The sequence below is a fragment of the Xiphophorus couchianus genome, chromosome 6, assembly GCF_001444195.1.
Source record: "Xiphophorus couchianus chromosome 6, X_couchianus-1.0, whole genome shotgun sequence".
Classification (NCBI taxonomy): Eukaryota; Metazoa; Chordata; class Actinopteri; order Cyprinodontiformes; family Poeciliidae; genus Xiphophorus; species Xiphophorus couchianus.
The window spans coordinates 15,026,784-15,048,095 of record NC_040233.1 but is presented as its reverse complement, the minus strand read 5'-3'; the positions used below and the strand labels follow the sequence as shown (position 1 = coordinate 15,048,095).

Here is a 21,312-nt window from a genome sequence, read left to right as displayed (position 1 = left end):
TATGCTAAAGCACAATCACAATCATTACACCCAGGTACCGTAGGTAGACACTCAAGCAGCTCTTTTCAAGCTGTTGAGACTAATTGATGCCCTTTGGCCATCAGCAGTAAGGACATTTTTAAAAGAATACAGTGACTGAGAGATTAAAAGAAATACTTTGTGAGGATAGTGGCCCACATTTTTGTGGCCTTGCAAGTCACCATGTGGGTGTAAAGTTTTAAAATGCACTGATTCATTCATTGGCGGGTGTTCATGGACAGTTCTAGATAAGGGCCAGCAGAGGCCTAAGCCCCTGTAGCGTTGGTCCTGGCCTCTACTGTAATATGTGCTGAAGAGATTATGGCAAATCATTTTCTTATGATGATATGTGGTGACACAGAAATCATAACTAATTGGACCAATTTCATTTTGTACCTTCACAGTTGTATCTTAACAAGGATAAAAAAACCAAAAAAAAAAACACTTTTAGATCTGAAACCTGCAGAACTGGCTCACTTAATATATTAAAGGAAGAGATATTGTCGTGTTTTAGTCTTTTCCTTTTTTTTGTTCTGTGCCCCCATGAAAATGTATTTAGACTGCATGCATTAGTTTGACTAGAGACAATCCAAAATAAAGCTATCATAATTCCACTCTATAAGAAAGGATGGTTTAAAGGCATCGGTAAAAGCACGTTATTAATACAGCATTACATACAGGATGAGAGAATGAAAGTCTCTAAGTGGACTGCACAAAAATGTAGCAAACAGAAAGAGTAGCATCTTGAAAGAGTATCTGCTCTTAAACAAGAAAGAAAATTCTGTTAATATTAGATTCATAAACCACAGATTGTTTTCCATGTTCATGTTTCTCTATAATGGGTGTGTTTTAGAGATGTAATACTAATGGTACTCAAGGTAGGGTAAAAGGCAGTTGCAGAATAAAAGGCCAGCTGCCTGCTAAACAGATGATAATATAATAAAGGAGTCAAGAAATATGAAACCAGATGCTGGTTAAGCTCTTTGTGAGTAGAGGAACATGTATTGTTCAATTCCATCTTTATGGTCATATTTAATAAATCTGTAAATATATGTACTTATGAGGCTTGGTGCCAGTCTCATATTTAACACCTTTAAGCTGGTGTTAAACATGCTTTCAATTAAGCCCGCATTTTTCTGTATCCCAAATGTATTTTTTATTGGTGTGAACATTGGTAGAAGAAAATGTCTCCTCATAAAGACTTAAAAGGGTTTATACTTGAGTAGTCCCAATTGCTTATTAACTCAATTATTTGAATAATGTTACCTATTCTCAGTCAAAGTTCTAGCCAACAGCTGAATTACTACTTTTCAGCAGCATGTGGTGAAAACCCTCCATTTAGAAGGTTTTGCACCCCTTAAAATTGTTTTCAGTGAATTCCACATTACAATCGCAAGTTTTCATGCATATAATTTGGATTTAAAAATATAGAGCAGCAAAAAGCAGAGCATGTAGTCTACTGATAACACGTAATTTTCGAAAATCTTCCAAAAATAAAATCTAAATTTTTTATGAGGTGTCCTTGAGAACCACCTTTTGCAGAAATTACACTTGAAATTCCTTTTGGGGAATTTTCCAGAGACATAAATTGTCATCACTGCCATGTTTCAAATTTGAAACTGTGTGTAATGTGAAGTGCTGGTATATGGGCCACGGTGTTGTCTTTTTGCTACAACTCATTCTTCCACAGGTTGTAGTCCTGACTACATGACTTATTTTTAAACCTTAATCTAAACTTGCTTATGGGTATTCTTCATGAATGCCAGACTTGTAGAGAGCAGGGACGATGCTTCTGTCAACAGATTCTCCCACCTGGGCGTGATTCTCTTTCTTGTTTTGGATTATGGATCAGACAGTTCTCTGTGACATGTGCAAGGCTTGGCATGTGTATAAACACAAATGGTTGTACCTGATTGTATTTTGCGGTGTCACATTAAACAATACTGAAAACATATCTCACCTTTCAGACCTTTTTTTCCCTGAAATGTGGAAAAGTGTATCATTTTCCTTTGATGTCACTGTTATGAGCTACACTGTCTCACAAACCCCACAGAAACACATTAAAATTTAAGGCTGAAATGTAAAAAAGCAAAGAATTTCAAGGGACACGAGATGTTTTGCAATTATAAAAAGGCATATTATCAGGAAGATGAGTCATTAGCTAGATAGCAGAGCATTTTTGGTTTGAATTTGCAGAGCAGCACATTTAGTCTGACTGCCTGTGTTATTTACGTAGGAGGCTGAAGGACTCAATCCTGACTGAGACTTTGAGGCTAATTTTGATGTGTAATGAACTGAGAAAATGAGATACTGGTGCAAACTGCTCACAGAAGTCAGCACTGACAAGATGAGGAAAGGAGTAGGGCTTCAGAGATAAAGCCTTAGCCTACTGTTACTCTCTTCCTCATCTTGAGAATTGCTCCTTCTTTCAAGTATTTACAGCTGAATTACTCCCAAACAAAAAAAACCTACCAGATCTCAGTATAGCATTAAGAAGACGTCACAGGCGACTGTCCTCTGGTGTAATGTGGAGATGTGGGCGTGATCATATTACAATATTCCTGGAAAAATGGTTAAGCCTAATAGGTTTCTTATCTCGAGGGGTTTATTTTGGGAACATCATCAAAAATGTGAAATTTTGTGAATCAGGTTATAGATTTTTTTTTTGTATAAGCAAGTGCTGAATTTGGACTTAAAATTATTAAAACATAGAGAGGAAATGGAAAAAAAAAAGCTAAATTTACCAGGTAAGTGATCATCAGACACCGACTAAACTAAAAAGTGGTTTAAATGTCAACTTCTGAGTTTGTGTGACTATTCCTCACTTGGTCTGGTTGACCTAAGGCTACTCTCAAAATACAAGGAAGATATTGTTTTCTGTACTGATGAAAATTAATCACTGCTCTACGAAAAAAAAAGAAAGAAATTGAAGCTGAGGGGGTTTGATACTCTTTTGGCTTTTACACAAGCTTTAAAGTAAGAAGTCTTCTGAGTGCAGTGATGAACAATTCTATTGCCCATGGCTGGAAGAGCTAATTAGAATCTATTTATAATCATAGGGGAACATATCCAAAGAGTTAGAAGAAAATAGGGGACAGAGAACGAAAAGGGGGTATAGTAATGGGGGTTGCTCTAAGAAAGTTTGTGCAAATGGTGGAACAGTGAAAGGTTCAGCACAGGATGACCAGGTTTTAGTCAAGACTTTCCTCCTGAAGGAATAAAACTGCTGTTTACTACACTCAGGGTGTGGATTGTCAAGAAGGCAGTTTAGCTGATTTTAAAGATATACTTTTCTGAAACGTTTCATGACATCTGAGGCTGGGTGTTATGCAATAATCTCATGGGACAACACACAAAGAAAAAGCAAATCATAGGAGAAAAAAAGTTTAAAAACAAAAGCGAGGAAGCAAAGAAAACTATTTTTTGCTTCATACTTTAGTAGCCTACCAACATTTTGCAATAAAATGCAGAACATATTAAACTAGAGAGGCGAGAAAGACTAATTTCCCTTTTTCTCTGAGTCTCTCTGGCTTAATTTTCCCTCAACACTTTCATCATCAAAGATTCCTATGAAGAATTGGCTCTTCTTTAGGACTGCTGGCTCTCTGCTGGCTGCAGCTTATTGTTTATGCGGTGATGCAGTTAAGAACAGAGACAAAGTTCACTGTGGATCACCCATCATCTGCTTGTAGGCATTAAAAGTCTTGGAATCACAAGCAAACACCAAATGGTTTGGTAATGTGCCTTGCAACAAGGATTTCCAAACTTTTTATAAGATCTTACAATCACAAATTCCAAATTATTATATTCAGATTTTATGTGATTGTAGTCATTTTGAGATGTCGATACTTGCAAGGCACCGTATAGACAACAAGGTCACAAACACTGCCAGGCCTATGTATTTATCACATAATTTGAACTGTACTGCATTTAATTTAACCCTCCTATTATGTTCGTTTCTGAGGTACAGCAATAATGTTCGTGGGTCAATTTGACCCGGTGAGTGTTTAATCATGCAATAGTTTCAGAAACCAAAATATTCCACCAAAACATTTTTGTATCTGTAATTAACTACAATACTAACCATTTTAATCATTATTTGTGCAATGATGTTTTTTTATTTCTCAGAAATTAAGGGTCAGTGATGACAACCTACTCCATTACTCATTTTTACATAAAAAATGGAATTTGCATTTTTTTTTATGTCCACTGATAAAAACCTAGACACAAAAAAACAATAATTTCCTTGAAATTGATCTATGGTAATTTTTTTTTATATTACACTTTTTTTTTTTTCAATGGGTTATCTTTATAATTGAACTTGAGACACATATACTGTTCAGGGTCAAATGGACCCGCTGATTAAAATCAAGATAAATGAGTCATGCAGAGAGTATTTATGTTTCCCTCCACTTCTGCTGAGTGTCACTCAGTGTGGGTGGAGTTTGTCTACAGGAACAGAAAAGATTCCCTTCAAAAGTCATATGAACGCCTTCTTTCTCGCTGTTTCCTAGTGAAGTAAAGAGAGTAGTGAGAAAGTGGGCTTGTGTGTGTCGGGGTGTGCATGTATGTGTGTGGTGTGTTATGTTTGTGTGTGTGTGGTGAAATATGGTTCATAGCTACAAGGAAACATATAGAATTGGACATTTTTAAATCTTTTTTTGCACTTTAACTTGACTGCCGGGTCAAATTGACCCGAACAGTATCTATGCAAAAAGTAGACGCAGGGGGTGGTGCAAATGTGTAAAGTGAATACATTTTCAATTTCTATGTAGAGTGCACCTATTAAGACAAATATAAAAAGCTTCATGCAAAAGAAAAACAACTTCCAACTATTTAATGAAAAATTTAAACTTTAAAACGGGTCAATTTGTCTCGGAACATAACAGGAGGGTTAAACTGCATTCTGATGTATTGTACTCGTATGAACTGGAAAGGTTTTATTATATTTTTCTGAATAACTGGATATAAATTGGACCTTTTTATCTAGTAAAAGTGTCTTTGGAATAAATTTGTCATAAACTGGTGCTTCCCAAACAAGCAGAACTAAATTGAAAACTATTCGAATCTCCCCTGCTTTTACAGAAAATTGATGAAACACTATGAAATATGAAGCAGCCTAGAAGAAAAACTGATTTGGGGTTATTATGACCAAATATTTTCTTACACTTTCTATGTTCTTTAGACGACATAAAAGAAAACATTTTTTTATATTAAACCACCCTGTGACCTGTGTCCACTGTGGGGTCAAGACATTCAAAACTATAGAGAAAGAAATGGAGAAAGGGGTGAAAACCCAAAGTGCTGCAGAGAACATAATGATAGTTAAGGATAAAAGTAGTTGCGACTAAAATTGTTTAGTGTTATTGGATGTGATTGGAAGAAACATCTACCCAGCTTTTAAATGGAGCATTCTGTCTATTAAACAAGCTGCTGACCTGTAATGCGTTTACTTCTGTCGCAGTGTAGAGCCACTGTACCCTGCTCCAAGTTTTTATGTAAAAAAAACAGTAAGAAAAGCAGTGAGCTCCCACACATGCATCCCCAAGAGGCCCTATTAAAGTCAAGGTTAAATCCCATTCTGCGCTGTCTCACACTTCACACTAACACCCTCTCTGAAAGTTCTCTAATATCAGGGATCCTTTACGGCACTTGAAATCCTCAGAGACACACAGACATTGGTATAATACTACTGGTGGTGTTCTTGCAATCCAAGGTGAGCTTTTTGCCCATTTTTGCCTGCACACTACCCTCACAATGACCCACCATTTTTTTTCTTAAGGAAAATAAAGTATTTCAGACTTTTTTGGTTTGAGCCTATTTCTTTTCATCTTTCAAAGTAGACTTTTTTTCATTTTGACAGAAAGAGGAAATCAACCTTCCAGGACTCCCATGTGGGAGTTCAGCATTGTCAACTTTTTTTGTTGTTAAGATACATTTGTGAAAAAAAATAAAATAAATCTGCCTCAGAGACTTTGTTTGTGAGAAATGCCATGTAGGATTGTCTTGAGTTTTCAGAAAATTTCGTTTGTGACATTGCCCATTAAATGTTGTCTTTTTGCAAATACATTTACCAGCTGTATGAATCAGTCAAATAATGCCTGTGATTTCTCTAACCTGATGCTGCAATATAACAGAAATGAATTTGTGGAAAGCATGCTTTTAGTGTAATCCCAGCAGAGAAGGGAACTGGGCCGTGACAGAGTTGAACTGATGCAGTTTCGCCTGAATTACATAGGAAAATGAAGTGAATGTGAGAAAGAAAATTGAGATGGGCTTTGTGATATTATATAAGTCTATAGATAGCAGAAGTTCTATATCAACCAAGGAGATGAATGCATAAATCTAAAAAAGAAATTCCCTATAGGGTTAGTAAATTTACTCTACAACTTCAGGATTATGTTGTTCATAATGTTGATAAAACTATGATAATACTGTATGTCCATAACACTTGCTGCTAAGTACATTTAAACCGATATGACCTTTCATGTATATGTTCAAATATTACTGAACATTGGACTTTTCAGCTTTTGAAACATTTGAACATCTCCATGTGAAATTAAAATCTTCTCAATCTACATTAATGTTGTTGCCCGCAAAGCTACTGGCAATTCCAAAGCTTTGCAAAAGTGATTTCTAAGATAGCAGAAGACAGACTAGCACAGACTTGCAAAGTGAAAGGAAAATCATTCATTGGTCAAACGAGACCGTTACGGAACTTATTGGAGCAAATGGCACACATCACTCTGATTCCTGCATGATGGTGGCAGCATCATGCAATGGGGATGTTTTCTTTGATAGAAGTATGGAAGCTGATTAGAGCTAAAGGGAAGATACAAGGTAAACCTGCCATATACAGGCCTCATAAACTACATTTTAGCCTCTGATGTTAAATTGGTAAAATGTGAGAAAGGCAATACTTGCAAAAAGGCTAGATTTTTTTTTAAAAAGTCACTCGAAAAAAATACCTTATAGTTTGTTTCAGTTTTCAAGCTTTCTCATGCATTAAACTGCTGAAGCTGTTACACACACTGTTTCCATAATGAACACGGAAACCTCTAGCCTTCACGTTAATATTCTATTGACTTTTTTTTCCGGCTGCTAATTAGAACCAATTAATGAAAACTGTTGTGCTCATTTCCCTGTTTTGCTTTGTGTGACAGCAGAAGGAAACTTTTTTTAATGAATAATCACACATCACAAGAAAAGAAGGTGGATTTATCTGTGTTATACAGCCTGTTGTCCATGAAAATGAGACTGCAGAATCGCTGAATATTCACACAGTGCACTGCAAGTGTGACACTGAATACCAGACAGGAAGAATAGTTTGCTCATATTTCACCTTTCACACTGGTGTGTTGTGTGCTTACAAAGCAATGAGTTAAAGCGTCGACTTGTTTTTCTATGTGATTTCCAGACATTTATATTTCTCTCATTACCGCTCTGAACAAGGCAATATGTCAGACACAATATTGCAGATTAATAACTGTTATGTTATGCTTTATTTTTTTCTAATAAAACTTGCCTGAGCTCTTCTGCATGATTCCGTGTTTATTATTATGCATGTTGTTTGAACAGGACAAGCAGTTAATGGAAATTATGTCCTGTGGATTTAATTGTTGGAAAGAGAAAAGTGAAATGCTGCCACCAGGCACTTAGCGGAGTGGGAAGTTAAGGATGAGGGAACAATTTCTGTAATAATTTGTTCATCTGCTTATGAAGCATGCACTGTGAGAGAGATGGACGAGTTATTCTACTAATAAATGTGCAACTCTGATTCATGCAGAACTAATAAATGTGATGGCTTTCATGGATGACCAATTAGGTATGATTCCTCATTCTGGTGCCTATTTCTTGTGGTCAGCGGTTGACCACAAGAAATGTGTGTGTGTGTGTGTGTATTAGTATTAGTTGTGTTACCACCCCCACGCCACTAGACGCAGCAGTAGGCTCGAAAAGATGCAACTAAGAAGCAGATTTAGTTTAGTTTACACAGAAAGCTACGCAATTTGTTAAAAACTGTGAGCTGCGCTGAAGTAAATAAAAGAGAGAAGTTCAAGTAGATGCTGAGAGTGAAATTCCTTCCTAAAGATGAAGCTATATCACAGATTTAAAAAGAAAATAAAAACGGGAGGCCGCGGATAATATAGGAAATAGCGCCCCCTTCACTTCAGAGTTCGATCTGCCTGCATTTATAGTGGTTTTCTGAGGTGGTGACGGGAGAGGTAGTGGCGCAGCGGAACCTTTGTTTGGGGGGCGTTGCTTCCAGGTTGGATGGACTTCCGGTTTGCCTCAAACGCAACCTGAATGCTAACGGCAGCGCTTCGGTCGACATTGCTGACTTCTGTTTATTTGTCCTTCAGGTTTTTACTATACGGTAAAAACAAACAAACAAACACAAAAACTACCCTGTAAGATGCTTACATATTAGTCGATCAGAATATATCACTGAGTTACGGTTTATGTGCACCGTTTTGCTAATAGTTGCCAGTTTTATCAGGCGAGGGTAACGTTGGCAATATGCCAGCTCGCGCTGAGGACCGTTATATCTTAACGTCTCCATGTTTGATAAGTTCTATTTTGCTTTGTTTCAATAATATTCAGTTAAAATCAGTGTACATTTTAATGGTTATGCCAGGTGATATGGAACTAGATGCAGTAAAGCTTCGTGGCACTTGATTTGTCCTGTCTGGCCCACGGGTGTGTGGTTCATTGTTGCCTTTGATGGAAGTAGACCAAGTTTATAAGACAATGGTAATGTAAAACATTAATATTGTACACTGTAAAAGGTTTGTTTGTTAACAAATATAAAATAAACACTCAATCTGGATGCTAAGGGCAGCGTTTCAGTCATCATTGCTGACTTCTGTTTATTTCAGAATTGTTTACTTCAGATTGTGTCATCAGTATTACAGCAGTCCTGACACTCAGGACCTGTAACATTCCTATAAAAACACTTGTTTTTTTTTTTGCAATTGTTGTTGGCTTTTATTATGATGGCATGTCATAAGCCAACACAAACTAGTGTGTATTATAAATGAGAACATAAACTATACATACATTTTAAATGTATTCTGAAATTGTGGTACATGGTATTTACGGTATATGTAACACTTTTGAGTCAATACTTTGCAAAAGCACCCTTTGATTTTAGCTGCAAGTCTTTTTGATATATTGTCTGAAAAGAGGCAAGTTTTAATCTCTATCATTCACTGTATCAGCATAGGATTTTGAAGCTCTGTTTAAATGTAAAGTAACTCTAAATTCACTGACTTTCCAAACCCCCCAATAAAATTGCTTTCAAAATTGTTAGACGGTTTATATGCATGCTAACATTAACATTGGTTTTAAACACATACCAGAGCTAGCTAAATTAGTTTTTGCACAGGCTTGTGCATATTGTGAATGCCTTCCACAAAGTATCAAGATTACTAATCAACTTGCTGGAATTTGGAATCTTCTGGATGGGTGTCTATCTAATGTCAGTAAGACCTTAAAACAAAAATAATTAATAATTTATCAGGGGGCTGCACAGTGGCGCAGTTGGTAGCACTGTTGCCTTGCAGCAAGAAGGTCCTGGGTTCGATTCCCGGCCGGGGTCTTTCTGCATGGAGTTTGCATGTTCTCCCTGTGCATGCGTGGGTTCTCTCCGGGTACTCCGGCTTCCTCCCACAGTCCAAAAACATGACTGTAAGGTCAATTGGTTTCTCTAAATTCTCCCTAGGTGTGAGTGTGTGTGTGCATGGTTGTTTGTCCTGTATGTCTCTGTGTTGCCCTGCGACAGACTGGCGACCTGTCCGGGGTGTACCCCGCCTCTCGCCCGGAACGTAGCTGGAGATGGGCACCAGCAACCCTCCCGACCCCATTAGGGACAAGGGTGAACAGAAAATGGATGGATGGATGGAATTTATCAGGGTGTTTTGCTCAGATCCAACCTGTTGCCCTTTCAGACTCAGTTTCTGGTTGCAGACAGCTCAGCGAGTATTGAGGGTCAAAGTACAAAAATTACCTCATCCTTTCTCCAACAAGATGAAAGCTTCACAGGCATTGGGGTATTGGGTGGTGATTTTCACTGTTGTCTATTTCTGCCTACATTTGTCTTTTACAGTCTGATAAATGGCTCTAAAATATTATTTTTAAGGGATATAAAATGGTATAATGAAATAGGAATAAAGTCTGAAAAAATCCTTAATGTTTTTTTTTTCCCTCCCCTCCAGGGGGTCTTTTGTTGGCTCTAGTGTCCCTTATATGAAAGTAGGCTGACAGGAATGGGGGAAGACATGCGGCAAATTTCACTGGGTCTGGTAATTGAACCCGCGACGGCCGCGTCAAGGCCTCCAAACGTGGGTCGCGCTATCCCCTACGCCACCACAGCACGCCCAAATGTGTTTTTATCACATTTAACATATGTTAAATATGTTAAATGGGTAACATATTAACCATAACATATCTCTAAGACAAGAGGTAACCAAAACCCTTTTGGTATATTTAGTTCAGTTTTGTTATTTGAACTGTCTAAACTATTGACTTAATTTACCTATTAAGCCTAGAAGAGTCCCAGATTAAGTTATTCCAAAAGGGCATAAAACTAGCTAATTTAAGATTGGGTGTCCAAAACCATTCTTTTAGTTATAAAATGTACATTTATGTTTTTATATATTGCTAAAAGGTTAAAAAAAAAAAATCTGTGCAAATAAGTTGTGCTCATCTCCAGAGATAAATAAAAACAAGCTTAGAATCGACAATTTAGCGATAATTTAGCACAATATTGTATGTGAAGTTCTTTTTTTTTTTTTATTCTCATGATCATAAATATGATTTTGAACAATCCAGGGAACAAAACAAGGAATAAATAAGTGGGTGAAAACTATTTCAAATTCTAGTGTGGAGCTGAATGTGAGGCTACTGAATAAGTCATACAAACCCGGAGTCCATTAGGGGATTGCCAGAATTCTTTTTGCTGGGTTGGAAGGGATCACTTCAAAGTTTGATGAGGCAGGTGATGAGACTGAGGCAACACACATCCAACAAAAGTTTTTCCAGGTTTTTTTTTATCTACTTGAGGGTAACAAAAAGTAAAGCAACAATCTTTTGTTGAATTCTATATTGACCTGATGTGCTGACTGACACACACGTGTATATATATATACAGTATATATATATATATATATATATATAGCCATCCATCCATCCATTTTCTGTTCACCCTTGTCCCTAATGGGGTCGGGAGGGTTGCTGGTGCCTATCTCCAGCTACGTTCCGGGCGAGAGGCGGGGTACACCCTGGACAGGTCGCCAGTCTGTCGCAGGGCAACACAGAGACATACAGGACAAACAACCATTCACACACACACCTAGGGAGAATTTAGAGAAACCAATTGACCTGACAGTCATGTTTTTGGACTATGGGAGGAAGCCGGAGTACCCGGAGAGAACCCACGCATGCACAGGGAGAACATGCAAACTCCATGCAGAAAGACCCCGGCCGGGAATCGAACCCAGGACCTTCTTGCTGCAAGGCAACAGTGCTACTAACTGCGCCACTGTGCAGCCCCTATATATATATATATATATATATATATATATATATATATATATATATATATATATATATATATATATATATATATATATATATATATATATATATATATATATATATATAGTATTTAGCTATAACCATCCAGACAAAAAATTATGAGGAACCACAGGGGTTTGATTTTTCAAGATCTCTGGTAGGAAGAAGAAAATTTCTGTTTGGTGCATCGCTGAATTTTATAAATTATGAATTGAGGTTTAACAAAAAGCTGTGCTGTAGGTCTCCTCTGAGCCTCAAATAAACAGGTCAGGATGTGAGTGGATTTTCATTTTGGTGGGAGGATATACAGTAGGATGTAATCTGTTCATATTAGAAAGGAAGACACAAAGGCATGTTTGTTGCCCCATAGCATCTCCTCTGTTTTTACCAATGTTAAATGGCTCACTTTTCATTTTGCTGTACTGGTAACATGCAACCTAATGTCTTGAGGCTCTCTTTGTTTGATTTTTCATTTCAAAATGCACCAAAGTTCTCTGGAAGTCACATAAATACACAACAGCGCATCAAAAGACTGGATTCAACCTCAGATGGAAAGTGTCTTGAAGACATTCTGCAAGTGTGAAATACTATATTTCACTATATTTACAAAACATTTTACCATGCCAATTTAATTCAGCAAGCTAATAGAGTGGAAATAACAGTGCACCTCTGTCTTTCATGAGATACATAATATGCACTATTCTTTTGATCAGAGTGTAAAAGTATGCCATTCAAAGAATATAAAATCTTAATTTTTTTAACCATAAAAATGTGTAGTAGTGTAGTAATGTCCAACAGAGTCTGTTTATTAGTTCATTGTTTTGTCCTCCAATAAAGTTGGCTGATATTAGGCCTGTCACAATAGCAAATTTTGCTGAGCGATTAATTGTCTCAAAAAATTATTGCGATAAACGATAATATTGTCTGAAGACCTTTTTACACTGATTTAATGGAAATGACGTAATAATGCATGCGATTTCTTGCCAAAGATAGATACACTTTATTTTCAAAAGAATATTTAACACTGGAGCTGATAAACAAAATTAACAAAACAACCAAAAACAAATATAAAATGGATTCTCAGTCTCCATTAACAAAAAATATATTTGATAAAAACTAAACAACATAAAGCCAAAGTGGAAATAAATACTGCATTCAACCAAAAGAGGGCAGATTATGAAGTCTGTATACTATGTTGCCCTTCAGTAATCATTAGATTTAAATGGAGAAGATGGGCACATCGACTACCTGATGCAATAGTTCACACTACAAGATTTTTTGCTCCTATTTTTCCCCTTATGACAATCTTAGAACGTTGGTCTTTCTAAGATTGTGTGGTGTGTTACGGTAGATCATCGTTGCCGCTCCGATCCAAATCAGGATTTTCCCCCACTGGGAGCTTAACGCAGCCTGTTGAATGTGACAGGTAGCCAATCAGAAAGCGAGGATTCTCCTCCGTGTTTTCTGAGGGGAAATTACGTCGGGGAATCCCGAAGTCCAGCCGACGTGGAAACAACATTAATGTTTATTCAACATGCAAAGAATATAGAAATGACAAGGGGAGGAGTTGGAGCGAAATTGCTACCGCAGTTGATAAACCTGGTAACTTTTCAGCTGTTCCTCGTTAACGTGACGTAAATAGGTTATAATGATTTTCATTCAGTCAGGACTTTACGCTGACACTAGCCACATGCATTGCAGGTAGATTGTAGTAAAGCATTGATTAATGTCTGGTTTTAAAATTACTTAACTGGACTTGTAGCCATTATTTTGTGCCCATTGTTGGACACCACACGGCAGGAACGAACCCGATCGAACCGTTATACCTAGGATTTCTGTCGGCTAATGTGTGATCTGTCAGGTTTTGAAAATGGGCCGACAGTGTGCGCTGGGCTTTACACTAAGGAAATGAGGAAGGGAGGAGTCAGTGGAGAGCACCGGAGTTGAGCCTTTTTTCATTCGGTGTCATCAACAGAAAGAGAAAAAGGCCGGAAGAGACAATAATGCCGATAATTGAAATGACGTCGATAGTTTTAATTTATCGTACGATTAATCGATTTATCGTTTATCGCGACAGGCCTAGCTGATATTAAAAGAAACAAAAAGACCTTCATAGATCCATTTGGTAATGCATGTTGATTAAAGTATATGTACTTCTGGTCCACCATAAAGCATGATCAAATATTGTAGATTCATAAGGGAGAAGATGTTACATCAGCTAATTGCAATGAATAAAGCAAGAAATAAAAATGAGTCAAATAACTACAATTTTCTGTATCCTAGTAAACGTTTCACAATCTCTCATGTTTGCCCTTTCCATACTACTTACAGCAAACTCAATATGGATGTTTGTTTTGCAATGAAATATTCATAAACACAATACCGATTATTCCCAAATCCCAAATATCATTAATCATAAGCCACAAAACATCTCAACTTCAAAGCTAAATATCTGGCTTTTCAGAGTGTAGTTAGATTTACAAAAGTAAAGCAGCAAAGAATCCAGAGTGTCTCCTTACATTCAAAATGATGAATGGCTCATTCCCATTTCATCAAAACAACAAAGCATCCAGAAACAAAAGGTGTTGATAGTGAATAATTGTCCTGAGTTGGAAGATGTAGACCTTTGTTTGTGTAGAGCATTTCTGTCAACATGAGCTATTTCGTTCACTTTACCCTTTATAATTCCACTCCATAAAGTGATCTCAATGCACTGCCAAGGTGATGCATGAAATGAGTGTCCACAGAATAATGAGATGGAACTATGTCAGAGTGTGACTTAGCTTTGTGAGGTGACCTGATTGGAGTAGAGATGACATCTTGGGCTTCTGATGCCTGTAATGGGCATCCGGAGGTCTTACCACCATACCAATATTACCCCTAGAATTCAACTCATTCAAGAAGGCATAATAACACTCAGAACAACATCTACAGCACTGTAGGCCTCACTTGCCCCAGTTAAGGTCAGTGCTCAACAACACGAGTCAACAATAAGACATGGATTGGGCAAAACTGGCATCTATGAGAAATTGAGCAAATGTGTCAAAATTAGTCCCCAGAATCAGTTTCATGAAAATTTTTGATTGCAGTTTTACCCAGTTGTAACAAAGGTGGCATAAGCTGTTATTAATTTTACATGTATTGCTTTTACATAAAGACTTGTTGGTTTGAACAGATTTAGTTCCTTTAATAAATAAACTTTGTATTTACTTATGTCATCTCTGTGTGATATTAATTTTAGTTTGGTGATCAGGAGCATTTTAGTGTCACAAAAAAAAAGCAAAAACTGAAGAAATATGTGAGGGCGAAAATACTTTTCACAGCACTTTAGTGAAGCTGACAGGATTGCAGCTCAGATGAAAAAACTGAGAAATTTAGCCATTAAATATGAAGCTTTCCTCACAGTCACTTTCGGTGTGTGTACTTTGTTCATGTTGTTTGGTCTGTTTTTAAGTGCTAAACATAATCAGTTGAGCCCACACAAATCAGATGTCTTCCAGGGTTATTTTGGGTCCTATTCGTCTCCTCTTATCGATGAGTGGATAAATTCTATAACAGAGCATGACAGCTTGTACAATATTGAATTGTTGGCTCATTTTAAAGCTTAATCCAGGCCAATCTGTTCCTTGTGGGAATGTAAAGCAACACAACCACACAATGACACAATTTATTCCCCAATCACAGTCACTGAGTATTCCTGACTGTGAAGGGAAGTTGTCATCATTTCCGTGGGGTTATTGCATCTGTGAAAGTCTTGACAAAACTTTATAAAGACATTTAGCTGATTGGCAACAAAAGCAAATGCAAATAAGCATCTTTTATCAAAAGTGGCACATAAGCACTTCCACATAATAAAAGAAAATGTTTCCTTCACTGGTCTGTGCCTGATAAGTAAACTCTCCCAACACCCATGTCCAGATCCATTCTGCAATAAATGGCTTAGCAGAAGAGGTTTCACTACCTGCAGAGTGGATATTTCAGTTCTTATTACACTAATGCACTACTGTATCTTGAAAGGCTTCCACATAAAGAGCCACATTATTTCCTTAGAAATCCAGGACATATAGTCTTGTAAAGGTGCTCTGTAATTACCGAATGGTTGTCAGTGATAAATAGGAGCTCTCTGGAGATGAGCAGCTGAAAGACGATAAGAGAGGAAGTCTACACGTTACTCTTGACCACAGGCTTGGATTAAATTGCAGGAAGGTCAGAGACTTGGCCCTGAAAACTGATGCAGGCCGTAGGTCAATGTGGGATCATTTCTGGTGTATTGGTTTACGTGTAGTATTTGGTTTCACATATTTAAAGAGAGTCTTGATTTAGAGTTTGTAGGAGAAAAAAAATCAGTAGAATCCATATATTGCCCAGGATCTGGAAATCAATGTAATGTTTGCTCCCTCTATGGACTGAATTAATATAAATAAATTATTGACATTATTCCCAGCTATGCAATTTAAATTAAAATAAAGGTAGAACTAGTAATTGAAAAATGAAATGTCTAACTATGACATTAGTCTATTAACAAATAATTGAATTCACCCGAAAACCCCGATGATGCCAATGCTATTTCTGTTTCACATGTTGTTTTCTACAATTTAAAATAGTTTTTGATAAGAAATTGAACTTTGTAGTTAAAAGATTGAGGACCAGGGCTGAGATGAGGTACTGACATCAAACCTTATGGCTGCTAGGGCACGCCTGCCTGCATGCTTAGAGGCGACAGAATACATTTTTTACAGATTGATGGTGCTTGTGGCTTAACTCAGAGACAGGAAAGAAGACATGCAGATATGCTGCAATGGTCTGAGGTCTTTTGGAGTTACACCCTGGACAGCTCAGTAGCTACCACTGAGCCTTGCTGTGCCCCATCCTGGAGAAAACTGACTTCACACACAACATGCTAAGGAAGAACTTCATTTGACAGTATTATTATCGAACTGAGAAATTGTAGTCTGGCCTTCATATTTTTCATATTTTTCTTTCTTAGAGAGATTATCTTTATACCCTTAAAACATGGCCTGCTTAAAGGTGGAGACTGTGAATTAATATATGCTGGTTGATTATTAATAGATGGATTGAAATCAATTTATTTATCTTAATTTCCAGAAACCAAATATTTTTGTCTTCTTGAACGGCATTTTTGTCCATTTTTATTAAATTTTTGCAGTTAGTATAAAAAAACTGAGCTTTGACTGTTGAATTGAAAAAATGAACTAATTGACGGGTGAAAATAAAACAGTTTTCACCCGACCTTTAAAGATAATGTGTATTAACTGTACTGAAGCTCTTCTCAAAATGGATCTTTGGAAAGTGAGTCACCTGTTAAAGTGCTTTTCTTCGAGCATTACAGACATTACATGACCCGTGTGTCAACAACCAGGAACGCTAAGTACTTCCAGGTAAAAAGTGGGAGTGAAAATAAAAGTTAAGGACACTGGCATGCTGTTGGGTCATTCATGTCAGCCCTTTATGCTGAGACGTTTTTTTTCTTTTGTTGTTTTTTTTTTTTTTTTTTTTTTTTTTTTTACCAATGCCACGGCTTTGTCCAGCTGTTAAAGTCTTTATCAGGACAGGACCTGGCTTTCCACATTTGTTTTTTGTTCCCCAGATGTTAACAATGAGGCATCAAGTTCATTAAGTCACACATTTTGAAGCAAAACCTTCTCTGCTGGCCCAACAGTTCCTGTGGTCAGTGTTGCTGGTATTTTAATGAGAAAAAGGGAAGACCCACAGGGAAAGAAATTGGATTTTCAGCAAGGGTTTAATGGTTTATTTCCTCTTGGCATTTTAAAGTTGAAGCTGGAATAAATAACTCGCATTTAGGAGAAATGCATTCTGATTCCAAAAATAATGTTGGTAGCTACTGGATTTTTGATTTATCAATGTTAAAACTGCAGCAATTTAAAACATTTTTTTCAAATGTCGTTTGAGCTGGCAAATGGAAAAAAAAATGCTTTCATGTTCTCTTCATAAAAGCAAGTACCGTACTTAGTCTCAGGTAATTTAAGGTCTTTTGCAGACACTGAGACATGATCTAATACATTCAACAGAAGCTTCACAGTTCTCTCTAATCTGAAAGGAAATGTGTTACTGATAGCAAGGTTGAGAGTTCAGTAATGATTTTAATCAGAACTGGGTGGATATCATTTACTTTCAGTTGCACTTGTCAGAAAAGCAAATTACTCACATGTATCAGTAGATACAGCTTAAAATCTGTTTCCCATGAGTAATCCAAAAATGTGTATTCATTGACATGTTGATAATACTGCAAAAACAAAGTCATAACCATGAGCAAGAGTAAAAGACGTGACATTTGTTATGCAGATGTGCCTGTTTCTGCCTCTTCCACTCGATTTAATCCATCTGAACTCCCAATTTATTTGTGTTCTGTGTAATTCAGTTCCTGGTCTGAAACCTCTACTCCACTTGAGCATTTCCACTACACTATAACAACTATAATTGGTCTCCTGTGGCTTCAGAACACCCTTCCCAGTTCTTCCATTAACACCGCCACAGTGCTGCCTGGCTGCTGTCCATGGTGCTGATCTGTAACCGATATGGGACTGGAAAGGAATGCTTTCATGTTACCAAGTTCACTGTCTCATATATCACACACATTTTGATACATCCAGCCATAACATTTATAATTTTTTTTTCTTAAAAAAAAAAGTTTAACAGAAAAAGCATATAGTTAAATGCAAATTAAAATGTGATAAGTAGAATTTATGTATGCTCACAAGTTCCTGAAGTGATTCCTGCTTTTTAATCCAATCTCTAAATGTTAAGAGGTATCAGTGCACTTTATGTTGTAGCAATAATATAATTTAACCCGAAAGATGCGTCTTATCTGAATCATGTGTTTCATGAATTCCACTGAATTTGTATGATAGAGAAGTTGCAGGAGTTTGCACGTTGTTGTGAACGTCTGTGTGAAATCAGGTCTTAAAATCAGTCATATTTTTCTAGGACAGGTAAAGAGTCATGCTTTATTTCATGCAATAATCTGTCTGTTATATCTTACCTCTTTAAACTCTCCAGCCCAGGATAATTAGTATTTGGAGAAAGCACCGCTTTTCTTCCTTCAGCTTAGCTGAATTCACTTACTTTGCTTTCAGCAAAGAACTCTTCTGCATCCTCTACCTCATTAAGCTCCTGGAAAAATCCTAACCACTGTGGGGCTAAAAGGTGACACGGTTTTGTCTTTAATCACTAGCCACGATTAAAAGCTGCTAATTACCTGCTAAACGTGGGAGTCACTGTAAAATAAATGCAGAGGGTTAACGCTCTGCACACAGAGACGGATGCTTTTTATCCAGCTCTAAATGGTTACAGAGATATTTCAGTTACAAACATGAGTATATTTGCTTTCACCACAGATATCTGTGTAGGTATGTAGGTTAGATCACCTATAAGCTATATACAGTATATATCCCATCCATCCATTTTCTAACACCCTTGTCCCTTCTGACATATTCTTGACCAATTTATGTAGAGAAGCTCAGGCTCATTATCATAAAATAGTCCTGTCTGCTATGAAAAAAAAACCCAACATCAACAAAAAAACAAATTAGCTACAATGTAAAGTCATTCCAAAATACTTGCCCAAATGAGCCAAAACAGAGTAGTTCAGGCACACTCACAGGGGTTGAGTGGAGTGGAGAAAAATTCAGCCACTCTAGAAAGTGAACATTGTTGGCTACTTATGCTGCATGTAACTTCCCTAACTCTAACCCTATCAGAAATAGAATCTCGGAAAAGCATCGAGTCCAAAGCTTTGTGAAAAACGTGATTACATACAAACTAACAGAAGAGTTTATTACTGCAGCTGCCACCATATTTCAGACACACAGCAGCTACATTAGATTGTCAGATAAGGTTGGTGAGAAAATTCATCCCTACCTGAAATTCAGGCTTCAGGAGCCTTTATTGATTTTTTTTGCCTTCTTGGAAATCTTTACTTTCGACTGGGAACTTTTGCGTGACGGTCTACCTTTGCGCAGGCACAAAACGCGCACAGCTACCTGGAATGAGTTTGCGCATACTTTGATTTATCATTGGACAGCACTTTGAAAAAAAACGTCGCCACAGGTGGGTGGTACATCGCTCATACTTGGACTCCTCTCACTGGTAGGCGGGTGTTGCGATTCTTCTTTCTCGTGTGCCTCACTGTGCAGGTTTGTTTTCTTTTTTTACAGACGAAAAGCCACCGTGTTTAACTGGCTTTGTGACCGTAGGCGTGTTTTTACGCGAGCCACTGAAAAAAAAAAGAATGCGAAAGAGAGAGATTGGAGTCCGAAGTGATCATTCAGGCGACTTGTGCTGATTATTCTTCTCCTGCAGACGGGGTTTTTAGATAGAACCATGAACTCATCAGCAGGTGCGGGAAACTACCGCAGGGGATCCCCCAAAGGAGACACGGTAAGATGCATATCAATTTAGCTGGAAATTAATTAGTATGCATTGATCTAAGATCCACTATATGACAAAAAATATATATATATTTCTGATAAAGGGCTGCATCTCATCTCCAGTGAAAGAGGACGATCAGTAGAAATGCAGCGTTTTGTTCTTGGAAGACTGTAGGAGATTTTCTGAGCGTAGTATGTGCTGGAATGAAGGAGTAAAATGATTTTATCTTTACTTGCTGAAACTTTTTGGTTCCGATTAAGCAGAAAAGGACTCTGTGACTAGATGTGTGCAAAGCTCGCTGTTTGGTGCAATGTTTTCTAAGATTTGAAAACAAAACCTTAATTCGCAGCTTTACTTTTAATTTATGGTAATGTTTGTAAATAATATGAATTTTCAAAATTGTGTAGGCTACACCTCCATGGACCAGTTCGTTTAGGTATACTTTTAATATCTCTCCCTGTCTTTTGACCCCAAATAAAACATAACAAATGAACTTACTGTGGGAAAAACGATCTTTTTTCTTCTTCTCCTCTCGTGTTTCCAGTAATGGTCCAGCAAAACTCTCCTATAATGTCATTTCCAACTCACAAAATGGAAGGTAACTCATATTACACAGAAGTCATATCGATTGTCATTTCAAAAGGGGCAAAATATGCTGACACATAAAATCAGATTTCTTTCTAGTGGTACTCTGGGGAATCTTTATGACAATTTCGTCTGGTTGATGTCACTACAAGGAAAACATATATGTTATGGAGCGCTATATATATATATATATATATATATATATATATATATATATATATATATATATATATATATATATATGTACAGTACAGACCAAAAGTTTGGACACACCTTTCTAATTCAATGGGTTTTCTTTATTTTCATGACTATTTATAAGGCAAGAAATCCCACTTATTAACCTGACAGGGCACCTATGAAGTGAAAACCATTTCAGGTGACTACCTCTTGAAGCTCATCAAGAAAATGCAGAGTGTGTTCAAAGCGGTAATCACAGCAAAAGGTTGCTACTTTGAAGAAACTAGAATATAAGGGGTATTTTCAGTTGTTTTACACTTTTTTGTATAGTGCATATTTCCACATGTGTTGTTCATAGTTTTGATGCCTTCAGTGTGAATCTACAAAGTCAAAAGTCATGAAAATAAAGGAAACTCATTGAATTAAAAGGTGTGTCCAAACGTTTGGTCTGTACTGTATATATACAGTATATTTACTAATATTAATGAATTTACCAATAGAACAGAACAGGTAAATTGTTGTTTTTCCAGTTAGTTCATTATAACA

The 21,312-nt window shown here is 37.0% G+C and overlaps 1 protein-coding gene across 1 annotated transcript in view; it reads left to right on the top strand.

Moving 5' to 3' along the window:
• Positions 1-19,716: 19,716 nt before the first annotated feature.
• Positions 19,717-21,312, top strand: part of LOC114146711 (dipeptidyl aminopeptidase-like protein 6) — a 100,184-nt gene continuing 98,588 nt past the window's right edge. The window contains exons 1-2 of the mRNA XM_028021007.1: positions 19,717-19,769; positions 19,936-20,013. Of these exons, the coding sequence (XP_027876808.1) occupies positions 19,957-20,013 (57 nt within the window). The 5' untranslated portion in view covers positions 19,717-19,769; positions 19,936-19,956. The remainder of the gene's footprint in view (positions 19,770-19,935; positions 20,014-21,312) is intronic.